At 43.6% G+C, this 15946-nt stretch overlaps 1 protein-coding gene across 8 annotated transcripts in view; it reads right to left on the bottom strand.

Annotated features, from left to right (window-relative positions):
* RBMS1 (RNA binding motif single stranded interacting protein 1) overlaps positions 1-15946 on the bottom strand; it is a 213338-nt gene that overhangs the window by 43299 nt on the left and 154093 nt on the right. For all 8 annotated transcript variants that reach the window (XM_075284498.1, XM_075284500.1, XM_075284502.1 and 5 more), the window contains exon 3: positions 3124-3182. In XM_075284498.1, coding sequence (XP_075140599.1) covers positions 3124-3182 — 59 coding nt within the window. The remainder of the gene's footprint in view (positions 1-3123; positions 3183-15946) is intronic.

Here is a 15946-nt window from a genome sequence, read left to right as displayed (position 1 = left end):
GGTTCTGGTGACAGTAACCTATCTATCTGCAGGGCTGGGGTGATATGCTGGTTCTGGTGACACTAACCTATCTATCTGCAGTGCTGGGGTGATATGCTGGTTCTGGTGACACTAACCTATCTATCTGCAGGTCTGGGGTGATATGCTGGGTCTGGTGACAGTAACCTATCTATCTGCAGGGCTGGGCGATATGCTGGTTCTGGTGACACTAACCTATCTATCTGCAGGGCTGGGGTGATATGCTGGTTCTGGTGACAGTAACCTATCTATCTTCAGGGCTGGAGTGATATGCTGGTTCTGGTGACAGTAACCTATCTATCTGCAGGGCTGGGCTGATACGCTGGTTCTGGTGACAGTAACCTATCTATCTGCAGGGCTGGGCTGATACGCTGGTTCTGGTCACAGTAACCTATCTATCTGCAGGGGAGAGGAGTATAGGAAGAAGTATAGGAGGAAGTATAAGAGGAAGTATAAGTAGTATAGGCACTTATTTTATATTTCCCATTCCTTTTTCAAATCTTGGCTCTGGAAAACAAGGGAAGATCTGCAACTTTTCCACGATGTGTGGCTTTAGTCTAAAAGTATTTGCTGTACAAGAATATAATATATATATATATATATATATATATATATATATATATATATATATATATATATATATATTCTGACTCTGCGGAGCCACAAATGTATTAGTACAAGCAGGCCCGGGGACGGCTACAGCGCTCCAGAATGTGAAGATGCTGCCAAACAACTCGCCATATCTCGGCTTCCCGGACCTCAGTGAATGTGACATGGGGTAGTCATTTACTGAGGGTAACCGCTGTCAGACTTCTGACCGGTGTTCGATGATCAGTTGCCAAACTATGCACTTGCCTCCCACTAAAGGACTACTGGAGAATTTGTTGATGCCCCCCTCCCCAAAGTCCTGTGCTGCTTACTCATGGGTGAATAGTGAAATCAGGATCATCTGACCAAATTCTTTCCTTTGCCCAGTCATCATCCCCCTCCCGCCCCCACCTTAGTGACACAAATAGCCAGGAACATGACGCCTTAGTATGTAAGGTCTCTGCCTCCCACCCAGACAGGATCTGTTTAGATCCGTGGCGAGTAGGGGGTTAATGCAGAGGCTTCACGTGATATTGGGAATGAAGGCACTGCTGAGGAATAGGAGATACCCCCCTGCTTGCCTTATAAAGGACACACCATAATAGCGGTGGAGAGCCCGAGCATGTAATTACAAAGCGCTTAAACCGACCCCGGCCTAATTAGCCCAGCCAATTTGCACAATGTGTAATCCTGTCAGATTTCTAATACCGCTAAACGGTCGCCGTGACAGGGAGAGAAACTACGCCTCTCCTTAACAAGCAAAGCGCTCTCTGCCGGCGCCGCGTACTGTCAGCAGCTCTACAGGGCGAATTTCTGAATTATAATTAAATAAATAAAAAAAACCTACTGTGGATTTTTTCATCTTTTATTTCCCTTTATTGCAAAATAGACTTCTACAGCTCTGTTCACATTAGGCCGATTCTGATGCCTTGAGCACAAACACAACAGTAGACGGCAGTGCAGAAAGAATACTCTGGGTAATAGGTACCAAAATATGCTTTCAGGTGTTTAAAGGGGAACTCTAATGACATCCATCATCTGATCAGTAATGTCACCAGCCTAATGACATCCATCATCTGATGAGTAATGTCACCAGCCCAATGACATCCATCATCTGATCGGCGCTGTCATCCTGAGCATTTTCCTTTATCCAAATCTGTTCAGCCATTCCACAGATACAAGCCATGTTAGTGTTCATGTAAATTAGGATCAACTCTGCCAAGTGGGTGGTATCACTGCATGACATACAACACACCAGCCCACTTGGCTAGTAGACCTGAATTTGCATCAACACTAGCAGGACTTATATCTGTGGAATAGCTAAACGGATTCGCATATACAAAACATCATAATTAGGGTTGAGCGATCGGGATCGGAAAAGATCGGATTCCGACTGGCGATCGAGTAAATTTCACGATTGCGATCGGAAATTCCGACCCGATCTTTTCCAGCGGGATCGAGATCGTAGTTGTCTCAAGATCGGCTCAACCCTAAAAGTTTCCCATAGAGAAGCATTGACTAGGGTTGAGGATTGGGATTGGAAAAGATCAGATTCTGATAGGTGATCGAACAAATTTCACGATCGAGATCGGGATCAAGATCGGCTGGAAAATGATCAGAAATCGGATTTTAAAATTGATCTTGAAATCTCAAGATCGGCTCAACCCTAATCATAATGCTCAGGGTGATGGCGCTGATCTTTTGAGACCTTGTGACAGGTCCTCTAAGTATCTGAGAAATTTTTGGTACCTATTGGAGACCAAAGCGGGTCGGGGTGAGGATTCCTTGGACCAACAAACTTACTATAACTATAATCTGTTCCTGGCATAAATTTCGATCCTGGTGCATGGAGTACGCCAAAATGATTAAGAGGTTGGTGCATCTCACATCAATGCGGAAATAGACTAAGACTGGCGCACTAAATCCCGGCCTTAATAAGGACCCCCATTTTGGGTCAAACCCCTTATTCAGAGCCGAGTGTTCCTACCTAGCAAAACTAGACAGATGTATTCGACCATGGTCACTAAGCAATGACCCTTGTTGGAGCTGTAATCAAGGCTGTAATGGTCGCTCAGCTTTCCCAAAATTCATTTTGCATGACAAGGGCGGCTAAAGAATTTTTTATTTTTAGTTTAGTATAAAATATATTTTTATCTCTAATCCAATGCATGGAAAAATACCTGGCGTACATTTAGGGAAATGAGTATTCAGGTTTCATTGGTCTAGCGTTTTATGACCCCCCGGCCTCCTCCGTGCAGGTGGGTTGGCTGCTCGCCCCTTTGTGAGTCCATGTACCAACGCTCTAATGGCCCTATAACTCCGTATCACCTGGTACTGCCTGTAGACAAATGTCTGCAGCCAGCTGTAAAATTTACAAGATCTACATTTACATTCTATCTTTTATATGCAGCTTGTTCCGAGGTTGCGATTCCCGCTTGGCTTTCTATTCCCTTTTTTGACTAGTATAGAAGTAAAAGAAGAGCGTAAGAAGGAATCATTGCTATGGAGACGCCATACCTTTACACTTGTTTGTTGTCTTATCCAGAATCGCCTTTGTGGAAACAATCTTGCCATATCTGAAGAAACAAAATAAAGCCACGTTAGTATTGAGAAACGGCACGGGTGACTTAGAATGCGAGGTTAGAATAATACAGAACGTGAATAGGATCATAAACATGATCGTCCGCAGAAAGTTCTTCCACAGGACAACTCAGATGTACCACAACGTAGAGGTTTCTTGGATTTAGGCCCGGTTCACATCTGCGTTCGGGCCTCCTCTCTGCATGAAAAATGTGGAAAGAAAAACCCTGCAAGCAGCACTTTTCACTCTGCATTTTTTTTGCATTATAGTCTATGGCAGGGGTAGGGAACGTACGGCTCTCCAGCTGTTGCAAAACTACAACTCCCAGCATGCATACTTGCTCTGCTGTTCTTGGAACTCCCATGGAAGTGAATGGAGCATGATGGGAGTTGTAGTTTCACAGCAGCTGGAGAGCTGAAGGTTCCTTACCCCTGGTCTATGGGGTCCATGGGTTTACTTAGGGCTAGTTCACACGTGAGTATAAGGGGAGGTTTTTGACAGCGGATTTCGCGTCCAAAACCTCCCCTTATAATGGTGGTCTATGGAGACCGCCGGGCTTCTGTTCTCCGCTAGCGGCGAGCTGCTGCTAGCGCAGAAAAGAAAGGACATGTCCTTTCTTCAGGCGGAAGCCGCGCAGGCTCAGCCGTGCGGCTTCCGCCCCCGGCAGCTCCCTCCTATGTCGGCTCATTCATTTGAGCCGACAGCAGAGGGTTAAGCCGCGACAGCGATGGTCGCGGCGGGCGGGTTTTGACAAGAGAGAGACGCGGCTCGCCGCGTCTCTCTCTGTGTCAAAACCCACGCGGGCAGTTCACGTGTGAACTAGCCCTTAGTTTACTTAGGTAAGTGTTTTGTTTTTTTTATACGGATTAGGTTTCCGTTTGTGGCATAGGGTCCCCAAGCGGACTCCCAGGCCTTAGAACATGAGGATGCTAGGGGTTCACGCACATCTATGTTGCAACTCTCACATAATTGGACCAAAAAAATTCACATTTTCCGAGATGTTCTGCAATGGTTTCTAAAATCCCATAAAAAAACATATTGGAACTAAAAATTAACGTAAGGGTATAGCTAACTGTACACATACCATAGCTGGCTCAGTTGACCGGTATCTCACCCGATTCCCACATAGACGTGCAGACTCGGCTATGCATCTACGTGCCCTGAACAGGGAGAGAGGAGGAAGACTCTGCCTAACTCCTCTGGCATTGACTGATCTCCTCGGGATAAAAAGAGCTGATGGCTGAAATCCAACTGCTGGATCCTTATCTAGAAAGCTGATGTCAAGGAACAGTCAGGAGGCCCCTATACACATAAGATGGCCAGCCAGTCTGGAGGCAGCTTAATCCCCTCTCCCAGCTGAGTGTGCATATGTATGGGGGAGTTGGAAGGGTCTGCTTGACAGTTGTCTTACGGGTATGGTCATCTGTAAGGCCGCCGATTAACAAACTATCCTCAGGAAGGGTCATTCATTTGAGTTCAGTAGGAGGGGGTGGTAGCAATCTCATAGCTCATGGGGTGTTGGACCCCAGGGATAGGTCATTAATGGCGAGTCTTGGAAAATTCCTCTAAACTTTGTGACTACACAATGACATTTGGCTGCACTCGACTCAAAGTTAAATTACGGATTATCAATCTAAGTGTTTCTCTATGGGAAAACAAGATCTCGTTGACCTTTTGACTATTACAAAATCCTGTTTATCCCGATTGTCTCAGATATGGAATCATGGAGAACAATAATCCCAAGATATTAACTTGTGTGTAACTAAATGACGGTCAGGCACGGTCTACGAGAAAACCAATAGTCATGAAGAGATTACGGTATGTTGGCATTTGCCGATCCTCATCACCTGGCCAAAGCCCAAAGGCATAAAATAGAATTTAGGACATAACTTTACAACATTGATCGGTGTCCATCATGACACCTAAGACTATGTTCACATCACTTTAGCATCTATGCTTGGAAAACCGCGGACATATATGATGAATATATCCATAGGATTACATCATCTGAATGGAGGCCAAAAGACTATGAACATGAATGGAGTAGAATTAGACCACACTACAATGGTTTCCTAACCGAGATGCCACTGTATGGCTTCCATCATAGGCGTATACACCCTGGTGTATATGTTAGATGAAGGCCATAAACATGATGTGAATGGATCCAAAGTTTACGACGGCCATGAAAACCATTAACCACAAAGCTAAATTGTATTTCTCCAGCATGGAGGAGCGACCACACATTGTAAGAAATACGGCCCTATACTGTGGAAATTCTTCCATCAAATGGTTAAATCTGAGAACAATGCCCTTTGTAGGTTTCATTTCCTCTTATTACCCCTCCTCAGCAAGATAGCAGTTTGTGAGAAGGCCCGGCCCTACATTCCACGGCACGTCGCCCAACCCACGTCCGCCGCTTCGCTGGATTATATCACTGACAGGAACATGGCTTGTACACTGATGTACTTGTCCGCACTCAGAATAATCCTAAGAAACCAATAGTGATTCATGTTTGCTTTAAAGACAATGAGAGAGGCGATTCGCCATGTTTACACGGCTTCGGTATCTGCCCCTACGAATAAGCCGGGCGAGCATCGCATTCCTTTCTTCTAGAAGGATGCCACAAAGTAGAAGATTGTGACATCCTTGTGTGCAGAAGGATGGGAGATGGTCGCTGACTACCACTGTTAACACAGAAGTGTGCTTAGAGCAGTTGTCACTTCTCTCTCCGACATGAGGCCTGGAAGACGCTCAGACTGTTCCATCCTGGCACTCCAGTAGCCAAAACCAGTCAAACTCATCACTTGGTGGGCCCTCAAAGGTGTCCAGGCTACCTGAACGCAAGCCATGTGTTATTCTCCATTCACAGCCAACATAATCTCCGTAAAAAATGGACGTGGCCAAAAATATTAACAATTAATATCGATATGATATTGGCAGGGTTCTGACCACCGGCACCCCCATCGATCGGCAATTCACTACATCCGATCTACATAGCGTGCAGCGGGAAGCAGGCAGCGCCATTCACTGTGTAGTGGCTGAAGCGTGTCACTACAATTTAGCTCCCACTAAATGCAAGCCGATCACTACAATTTAGCTCCCACTAAATGCAAGCCGATCTGTAATACCCGGTCTGGCCACGACACAAAGGACAGCGCTGTTTGCTTCCCGCTGCACTCTATGTTGTGAATTGCTGAATGATGGGGGTGTTGGGGGTCAGAACCCTGCCAATCTCATATTGATATCAATTGTTAATATTTTTGTTTATATTTCTGTTCTTTTACAAATTTTGGGATTATTGAATTTCCTGGACTTTTACCATTTTAATTGCAGGAAAGGCTAGTAATTGATGCAGACTGTAAGGCGCTGCAGAATAGGTTGGTGCTATACAAGTAAGAGGAATAATATTTAGGCAGTTTCGAGTTTGCACACCATGGCATCTGGATCATGGACTGCTGGGCCCACCTGCCTCCTGTTTCCAGGCCACAAGGACCAACGAGATAACACAGACAGGAAGCAGCCACCTCTTCCTTCCTCCAGGGATAACATGACAGTAAGGGCCGGACATAGTGGATGCAACGGCCAATCTCACGGATGACCCAGCTCTACAGCTTTTTGGATGAACAGACTAGAAAGCAACAAGCAAAACTAGCAAGTAACAATCGCAGGCAGGATACAGCCCTGGGAGACATATACGGCACATTTAATGGAAGGAGGGTGGATCCTACACCCCAGTACCAATAGATATGGCCTCTCCTTTTATGCTGTGTATTGTAGAAATACTGCAGTGTAGCCCGGAACGCGTCTGCAGTGAGTTACGAGTAAGTTTTAAGACATGAACATTGCTAAGATATTGATCGGAGGTGGCTCAGAAGAGAGAAGCTGCCACTAGCCGCAAAAAGATCGATAACCGTAAATTTGTAGGCGACTTCCACCAACTACCAAAAAATTATAACCAATAGGTAAAAGACTGTTACTTGTAAGGTCATATCGGTAACATCATAGACCTTCTCAAGACCTCTTTGTACCCCAAAAATATATCCAATGATTAAGGGATCACATACAGATCACCCTTTACAAGCCTCTATGCAGCCCACCCACCCACCCAAAAACGCATCCATTGACAAACAGTACAATTTATATGATGAATCCTGTAGATTTCCCCGGGCGTTGGACCTACTAAATCTCTTTACAGACCCTCTTTCCACCCAAAAATCTATTCACTGAAGTGTATGTGTTGTACATGAGTGATCCTATGGGGAGTGGGTACCCCAGAACTTTACAGGGCATTGCATCCCCCCAACCAAAAAACAATCACCCCAGTTTTCTGGTGCACACATTTTGCCATGATCGTTTCGGTCAAAAAATGTGCAACACTTTAGAAAAAACTGTGCTAGCGGTGTGTGGATCAAGGTGTGCCAGGATGGGGACATCTCAGCCCAACAGATTTACTATGACTTGTGCCAAAAAAATGTGAGCGTTACAGCTAAAATCTAAACTAGTCCCTAAATGGTCCCCCGAGATGTGCCGGAGCTTCTTTGTAATTCTGGACCGTTTTGAGCCAGTGGGGACATTTATAATGTAGACAGCGCCCCGGGACTTATCCAGGGTCTCTCGGCCCCTCACCCATTACCTTTATATGAGCATACATATCTAAATAAAAGCAGAAGGTTAATAAATGCGCTCCATACAAGCTTCAATGGAGGACAGAAAATTAGGGACATGCAGGATACCCTGTTCAGTGCAAGGACCATATGGGGTTCCCCCCCAGTACTGGTATCAGGGGCCTCTCACTCATAAGGATAGCTTCACCAAAGCAAGCAAAAATCTGCTTTCCACTTGCATACAAAAAAAAAAAAAAAATCTAGACCATATTTAGGTTCGTGTTCCCACCAGACACATCATGAACTACTTTTTAACACCTGTCCAATACACATTCTGGCCCGGGGCTGTGCATTAGATCCTCCTCCGGTCATATGCACAAGTTTGCGGTTTTGATCTCCCCTCAGGCAGGAAACGTGACAGATTTGTTTACATTACATCTCCACGCCGTATCTCGCCAACAATGGCATCTGTGTGCAGAAAATTCTAGGAAATGACAGAAATCGTGTCAAGGTATAGAGACAAAAAAAAAAAGAGAATAACAACATGAGAAGGGAATTCTAAACAGGCACGAAAAAAATCTCGGCAAAAGTTTAGCTTCTGGCTTGGGCGTGCCTTTGCTCGGACATGCACCTGATCAGCCATAACATTAAAACCACTCAGTGATATCACACATTTTCTCGATGGGTGGTAATAGTTTGCATTGTTGTTTTGCAGCACTGGAGTCATGGGTTCGAATCCTGCAAAAAGGACAACATCTGCAAGGAGTTGGTGGGTCTCCTCCAGGTACTCCGGTTTCCTCCCAAACTCCAAAAACATACTGATAGGGAATGTAGGTTGTGAGCCCTATATGGGACAGCGGCTGATATATGTAAAGTGCTGCGGAATATAATGGCGCTAGAAGATAAAGAACTAAAAACAGGAAAGGTGGGCAAGTATAAGGACTGGAGCAAATTTGTCAGGGGCCAAATTGTGATGGTGAGACGACGGGATCAAAGCATTTGGTGTGTTCCCATTATCCCAACGGAGTGGTTCTTGAATACAGAAATGTTGCATAAGGTAGCACACAGGAATATGGTGTACCCGTGCCCACCGATTGGTCCCAGGAGAGGTGTCCTTGTGTACCCTACAGCGCTTCCTACTCAACTTGTTGGCCCACCAGTGCTTTTTGGGCTCAGCTTTGTCTTGGGCCAATCTCGTACCTCTCCTTTACACGCGTTTGCGGAGACCTCGCTTGAATCTCCGTGCAAGACATAATATTCTTCCTATGTGTCTGATGAAGATTTTTTCGAAGCATAACCATTATTGGAGTGCCGTTCAATTCTAATTTTTGGTACAGTTCTTGGATACAGAAACCTGGGACCTGTAAGCCAATGAGCAAGCAGCTTCTTTTGCCTCTTAAACATTAGTATCAGACGGGTTCCTTGCAATGGGAACCAAAGGGATGTTGGCAGTCCTGCAAAAATTGGCCAAAAACTGCAGCCCAACAGTTACCCTCAGAGTTCCCTCCTTGGATTTTAACCTGTCTAATCCAATGTGATGAGCAGCGTCCGAGGGGTCCGGCAGCCCCTCCATAGCAATAACTCGCTATCTGGGAGGGATCTGCGGATGACAACAAGCAGGTAAACAATAGCTCAACCGACAACTTATCTTCTGTTTATGTCCAGCTAAGAAAAGCCTCAGCATGAAGACAGGGAGGATTTAACGCTGGGTTCCTGTTCTCAGTACGGGTTTGTTTGCCTTGTTACACCACAGCAAGAGACAATACTACAAAAGGCAAACACCCAGATGACTCTCCTAAGGGCAATGTTGCTTGGCAAGCGCAGATAATTAAGAAACATTATTCTGCTGTCATCTTAATGGGGCTCGCCCATCGGACCTCCAAGTAGCTCATGGCTTCTCCTCGTAAATCCAGAGATATTGGTAAGGGAGGGTGCTTAGTAATTAACTGGTTAAAGAAATCCTGGGATAAAAACGAAAAAAAGAAAAGAAAAAAAGCAGGCGTGGAAAAATACAAGAGCCATTCCACATCGGTATGGATCACCACAAGAGAATGTTTTCACTCAAGTTTTTCCCAGAACAGGAAACAGTTTGAGGCCTACGTAGTCTGCAGAGAGATGAGTAACGTCATGTGATGTGCGGACCCTCAAAGGGGAGAGAGGGGGCAAAGAGGAAGCCAAAAATATTACCTATTAGGACCATTCAGTTCTGAATCAGTTTGAGTGGCCAGAAGGGACACAGGGGTCCTCATGTGAGCCGTTTCCAGTCCCCAGAGTCTGAACAAGCGGAATGTGTCAAGCAAGATGTCCAAAAGCCCACATATGCCTATACCATGGAGAATCACACTGGGTTTCCACCCTAAATGGGCAATCCCGAGAATTTTTTTTTTTTGCCTTTCTCAAGACCTTGTGAATCACTGCAGAATTCTTAAGAAACTACACGAAAGTCACAAAATAGGAAGTCGGTGGTATAAAAGTGCTCGTGAATCCGCCGTGCTATATTTAACAGTCTGAACAATCCGAGGGTGCCTTGTGCAACCACACCCATAACCGTACAAAGATGCCAAGCTCAAGTGCACGGGCGGGACAGTGGAGTGAAAGTGAAGGGTGTTTGTGCTCTCTGGTGCAATCCTTGTAGGATACAAGAAGTGCATTGTTTCCCAACCCAACGCGTCTCCATGCACAATATCCTTCATTAGGAAACATTTGTGCCATTCTTGCATGTAACCGCTGCGGGGAGGAGGAAGGGCTGCGTAGCCGCTCTGTCTCTGGTGCTCAGACAGTAAACAGACTGACTCCTTTGCTCTCGAGTACAAACAGTAAAGAACATCTGAGCATGTAAGCAAGTCATTTAGAGAACATGAAATGTGGAATCATGTAAATGCCACCTGCTCCATGGCAATTAAAATGGGGAAAAAAAAAGTTTGCAAAATAGACCTTTTTCTGCTACGAAATGTGGTGAAGGAGAGTTGGAAAGAATCAGAAAACCACATTTGCACTTAGAGCGGTTGCTAAATGCGGTGATCGCAATGGGGGAGGGGGGGGGGGTAAAAGAAAAAAGAAAAAAAAAATGTAAATGAAATATGATAGCGATGGAGGGGGAAACGAAAAAAAAAAAAAAAAAGAATGGAGAAGACAAAAAAAAATTAAAATATGAACGAAAATTTTTTTAAATAAAATACGAAGGCAAAGGAGGGGAGAAAATAAATTGAAAAACGTAACAAATATGACAACAATGGAGAGAGAGGGGCAAGTAAAAAAAATAAGAAAAAATGTAAGTAAAATATATAATGGCGTGTGACAAAATAAAAAAAAAAAAAAAAAAGTAACAATAACCCCAAGCAAATAAAAAAATAAAAATAAAAATGTATAGGATATATCGAATTTTGTCTAGATAATTTTAGCACTAGACAAGGCCAAGAATAGACACATAGTTTTACAGGGTGTTCCATGGTTTTAAAGATTTATGACTTGTCCCTAGGGTAAGTCAACAATGTGTAATGGTTGGGAGTGGGGGGGGGGGGCACAAATAATTACAAAACAACAAAACTCAGCCCCGTTCCCTTGAATATTACTGGCTTACGGCACCAAACACAGTAACCATGAACGGGCCCGTGGTGCAGTCTTTTCCCATTGTCACCCATAATTGCCCAAACACCCTTAAAAATAACTATAAAACGGAGTTGTAACATACGATTGTGGGAGGTCGCTGCTGCTACGGCACTGTACACACCAGGTAGGATATACACAGAGACTATATTGTGCCAAAGGGCTCTATTAGGGCGGAAGAGATCAAGAAATGCCCTTCTGGTCTCTGCATGATGGACATCCGCACTAAGGTAACAGATAAAGCATATACTACGCAGTCTAGTTATATTCACAATGGCGGCCATCTAAAGGAACATAAAAATAAGAAATGAATGCTGAAATTATTAAACAAGAAAATATAATCGTCCCCAATGTTTGTCATCTGGAGCAGGTTCTGTTTGATCCTGGCACAAAAAGTCTTATAGAAATGGTGCCAGGAATAAAAGGTGATAAATCTACTAATCGGCTCAACGGGATGGACAGTGACACAGAAGGAAGATAGTTTTTTTTATACATTTTTGTAATAGGTGACAAACTTGGACCAAGCAATGGGATTTGTTTTGTGTGTTTTTTTTTTTGTTCCTTTAATTTACAGCCAAACATCGCCTTGAAAGAAGGAGCGAGGAATGACTGCGCTCGGGACACATACTGGAACGCTAGATCGTCTGCCTGCAGAATGAGGCCCCACGCTGCAGAAAAGCAGCTTTTTTTGTTGCAGATTTTGCTGCAGTTTTTTGGAGCCAAAGTCAAGAGTAGATTGAGCAGAAGGGAGAAGTAGAAGAACTTCCTAAATATTTCTCTTTCCTTTTGCAGCCATTCTTACAGCAAAAAAATCTGTGTTTCCGCAATGTCCGCAGGGTCACACCTTGTGTTTTTGCTAAGTTTTTTGAGCCAAATACCAAGAATATAAAGAAAGCGCTTATACGTCTCCTCTAAATGCACTGGCTTTGGCTAAAAAATGCAGCAACCTGTGTGCTCAGCCTTAAAGACAACGTACTGCCACTCCTGACAGGTCTTACCTACATTTCTATAAAGTGACAAGTCTGGAGCATTTTAGCATTTAACAAGAGGAATGGTAACACCCATGTCAATTTATTCAGAAATATTCAGGAGGAATAACAGAGGAACAGTACAATATCGGAAATGTCCCCACTGTGGGACTATTAAAGGATCTTATTTACAGCAAGCTCATGGCCAAGAATAGCAATATAGTCTTGGGTGGACTCGTTGAGATCTATGGGAAAGTTTTCTAGATGTGCTCGGTTCAGGAAGTAGGTGGAGATAGGCTGTGACATCATCTATTGTCAGTAGTGATGTAATGACGGCTCAGTAGTGTTATCCATCGATGTGTTATCTCTGGTAATCCTGCGATGTAAATTAGGTGAGTATTGCAATGAAAAGTGTCAGCCTATTATTAGGTCTAGTAGCTAGAGTGAAAATTGCAGGTTTTTTTTTCTTTTCATTTTTTATTAAAGAGTAGGAAAATGAAAAATACAAATATTCTTAAAAATGTTTCCCGTAAAAAAAAGAGATTTTGTATTTGTGCACATTTTGTACATTTCAATGCTGAATTTTTACGACTTTTTGGACAGTACAAGAATTAACTTTATATAGCAGGGCGATTATTCCTGTTTTCTCAGCTAGACCCGGTTTTAGGACACGTCCAATTTGCCAGAACTTCAAGAAAAATGACATCCAACCACTCCAGAAACATAACAGCGAAGGTCTTTCTGCAGCTGGTGACAGCAGAGTAAATTAGCTATTTAATTTCTTTTAAGGCGATCACGTTGAAAGGGTTACAGAACATCGCCAGTACCAAAGCTCTTTGTCAATCAAACACAAACACTGCAAAATAGGCCTATTCAGGCCTCGAGTGTGTATTTAGTGAGCCACCGAAGTGTACACATTTAACACACTGAATGGTTTCAATGACACAAATGTGTCAGCTCGCCGTACAATGAATAACAAAAGCGTTCAATACCCTGAACATGGACAACAAACTGTACAATTGCACATCTATAGAAAGCTTTGTGCAGCGGGTCTGCCGCTCATTACATATTGGAAACTGTTTAATCCAGGAGTGCCAGGGCTGCTCTTTTTGGCATTCTGGTAAAATGCAGACAGCGCTGGCATCGGAGACGGAAAAAACGTACAAACCAAAAGATGAAAAACAGGTGAAGAAATAGAAATGATGTCCTAATAATTCAAGGAAAAATAACAAGGTTTGAGATTTTATTTTATTTTCTCTTCTTTTTTATGGGGAGAGAAAAAAAGAAATCTCATCACAAAGGCCCGAAGGACAAGACTATAGGACTAAGGCAAGGATAGGGAACCTTCGGCTCTCCAGCTGCTGTGAAACTACAACTCCCATCATGCTCCATTAACTTCCATGGGAGTTCCAAGAACAGCAAAGCAAGTATGCATGCTGGGAGTTGTAGTTTTGCAACAGCTGGAGAGTTGTACGTTCCCTACCCCTGGACTATAGGATGCCCGTGCTTTATAGGGAGCTATAATATGTGTGCAAGGTGCAGAGAAAATACAGAGGTCGCCTTCCGTTGGATTCCGTGTGAATTAGACAGGAAAAAATACTGAATACATCATTGCTTTGTTGTATTGAGGGGGGATCTCCCCCCCCCCCCCAACATGGCACATGGGGTAAAATATATTAAACTATAGTCTCAATTTTTGACCCATTCAATTTTGCTCAATAAATGGCAAAGGTTTGTCTTTTTATACCCGATTTGCCGCTTTTCCAAAAAGTTATCAAGTCACAGCCTAACAGGTTGGGGGTCATGGCCCAGCAGAGTCACGATTTTCACCAGAAGTTGGCATTACCTATAACTTATAAAAGTTTTTGTCTAAAAATGTATCTAATTTATTAACAGGACTCATAAACCTTCCCCAGCACAGAGAGAATTAAGTCTTCAATGCCCAAGATTCTCCGAGCCTCCTACATCAGGCCTTGTTGGGTATGATGGGTTTTTCCGATACGGTACATTCACATGACCCCCTAATTTGCATATTGCACATCCCACACTAAGATATTGCTCAGATTTCTGTCATGGATATGTAATGTGATATGCCACAGCTTATAGCTAACCATGAGCAAAAAGAAAAGGGCTGAACACATGGAGCTACATACTACAAAAAACTCTTTAGACTGAGGCTCCACATTGCGGAAACGCAGCTTTTTTTGTTGCAGATTTTGCTTTGATTTTAGAACCAAAACCAGGAGAGGATTGAGCAGAAGGAAGTATAAGAACTTTCTATATACTTCCCGACTCATTCTTGGCTTCGACTCAAAAAAACTGCAGCAAAATCTGCAACAAAAAAAAATGCATTTCCGCAACGTGGGGCCTCAGCTTCACTGTGCCTTGTAGGACTAACTCTGGGCCGGTCAGTAATAAAACATCAGTAAGATAATATACATGTAAACAATGAATCAATAATATGGATAATCCATTGGACGTAACTTCCATAAATCGGAATCAGTGGAGCCGCGCCTAATGAAGGGAGGAGGTGGAGAAAGGTCGTCGACAAGTACCTCATACTAGATCTTTATGTTTAAGCTGAGGCCCCACGTTGCAGAAACGCAGTTTCTTTTGTTGCAGATTTTGCTGCGTTTTTTTGAGCTAAAGCCAAGAATGGCTACAAATGTAATGGGAAATATATAGGAAGTTCTTATACTTCTCCCTTCTGTTCAATCAACTCTTGGCTTTGGCTCAAAAAAAAAAAAAAAAAAAAAAAAATCGCAATAAAATCTGCAACAAAAAAGCTGCAAAGTGGGGCCTCAGCCTGGAAGGATTTTTCCCATAGGAACTTGTACATCATTGGGACTCGAATGATCACATCCCCAATGAACAGGGAATGGGACGTTTCTCCCCCCTCCCATTCTGAATGGAGTGGTTGTTGGACTGCCATTCATTTCAATGGAAGTGCTGGAGATGGCATCCCCCATTCTCCTGATCTGTGGCAGTCTTAGCAGCCGGACCCTCACTGATCTGTAAGTTACGGAACAGGGGATAACTTGCATTTGTGGGAAAACCCCTTTAAATAGTAACGGGGCAGATTTATTCGTACAGGCCCAACAGGCAGATGATATTCGTGAGTTATCAAGAGCCTCCGGCGCCCTAATAAATAAGGTGTACGCCCCTGCGCCACAACGGAAATCTAAGACAGTCAGCAATCATACTGTTTTGTCTACGCAGATACGGAAAGCCCTGGTTAATATTACACATTACGGATAGCCATATCTTCAGCCCCATGGAACATGTCTGTGTATGGCTGCAGGTGACAGTAATGCAAACAAGGGAATGAATGAATGAATGAATGAATGACTGGAAGGAGATGAACAAATTAATGAATGACTTCAATAGACTGGATAAAAACATGTCCTCCCCCCCATCATCTGGAGAACAACCACGAGGATGTGTCACGAATCCTCCCATTTCTTTATTATATCTGATTACTCTAATTAGAAATCTTCGGCTCTAGGTTATTTATGTTCCCATCTTCCTTCCATGTAGTTTTTTACGCCTGGGATGTGAATCATCGAGAGCAAAATTTAATT

Source organism: Leptodactylus fuscus, chromosome 8, assembly GCF_031893055.1.
Source record: "Leptodactylus fuscus isolate aLepFus1 chromosome 8, aLepFus1.hap2, whole genome shotgun sequence".
NCBI lineage: Eukaryota > Metazoa > Chordata > Amphibia > Anura > Leptodactylidae > Leptodactylus > Leptodactylus fuscus.
The sequence above is the reverse complement of the archived record's forward strand: the minus strand, read 5'-3'. Positions and strand labels throughout refer to the sequence as shown.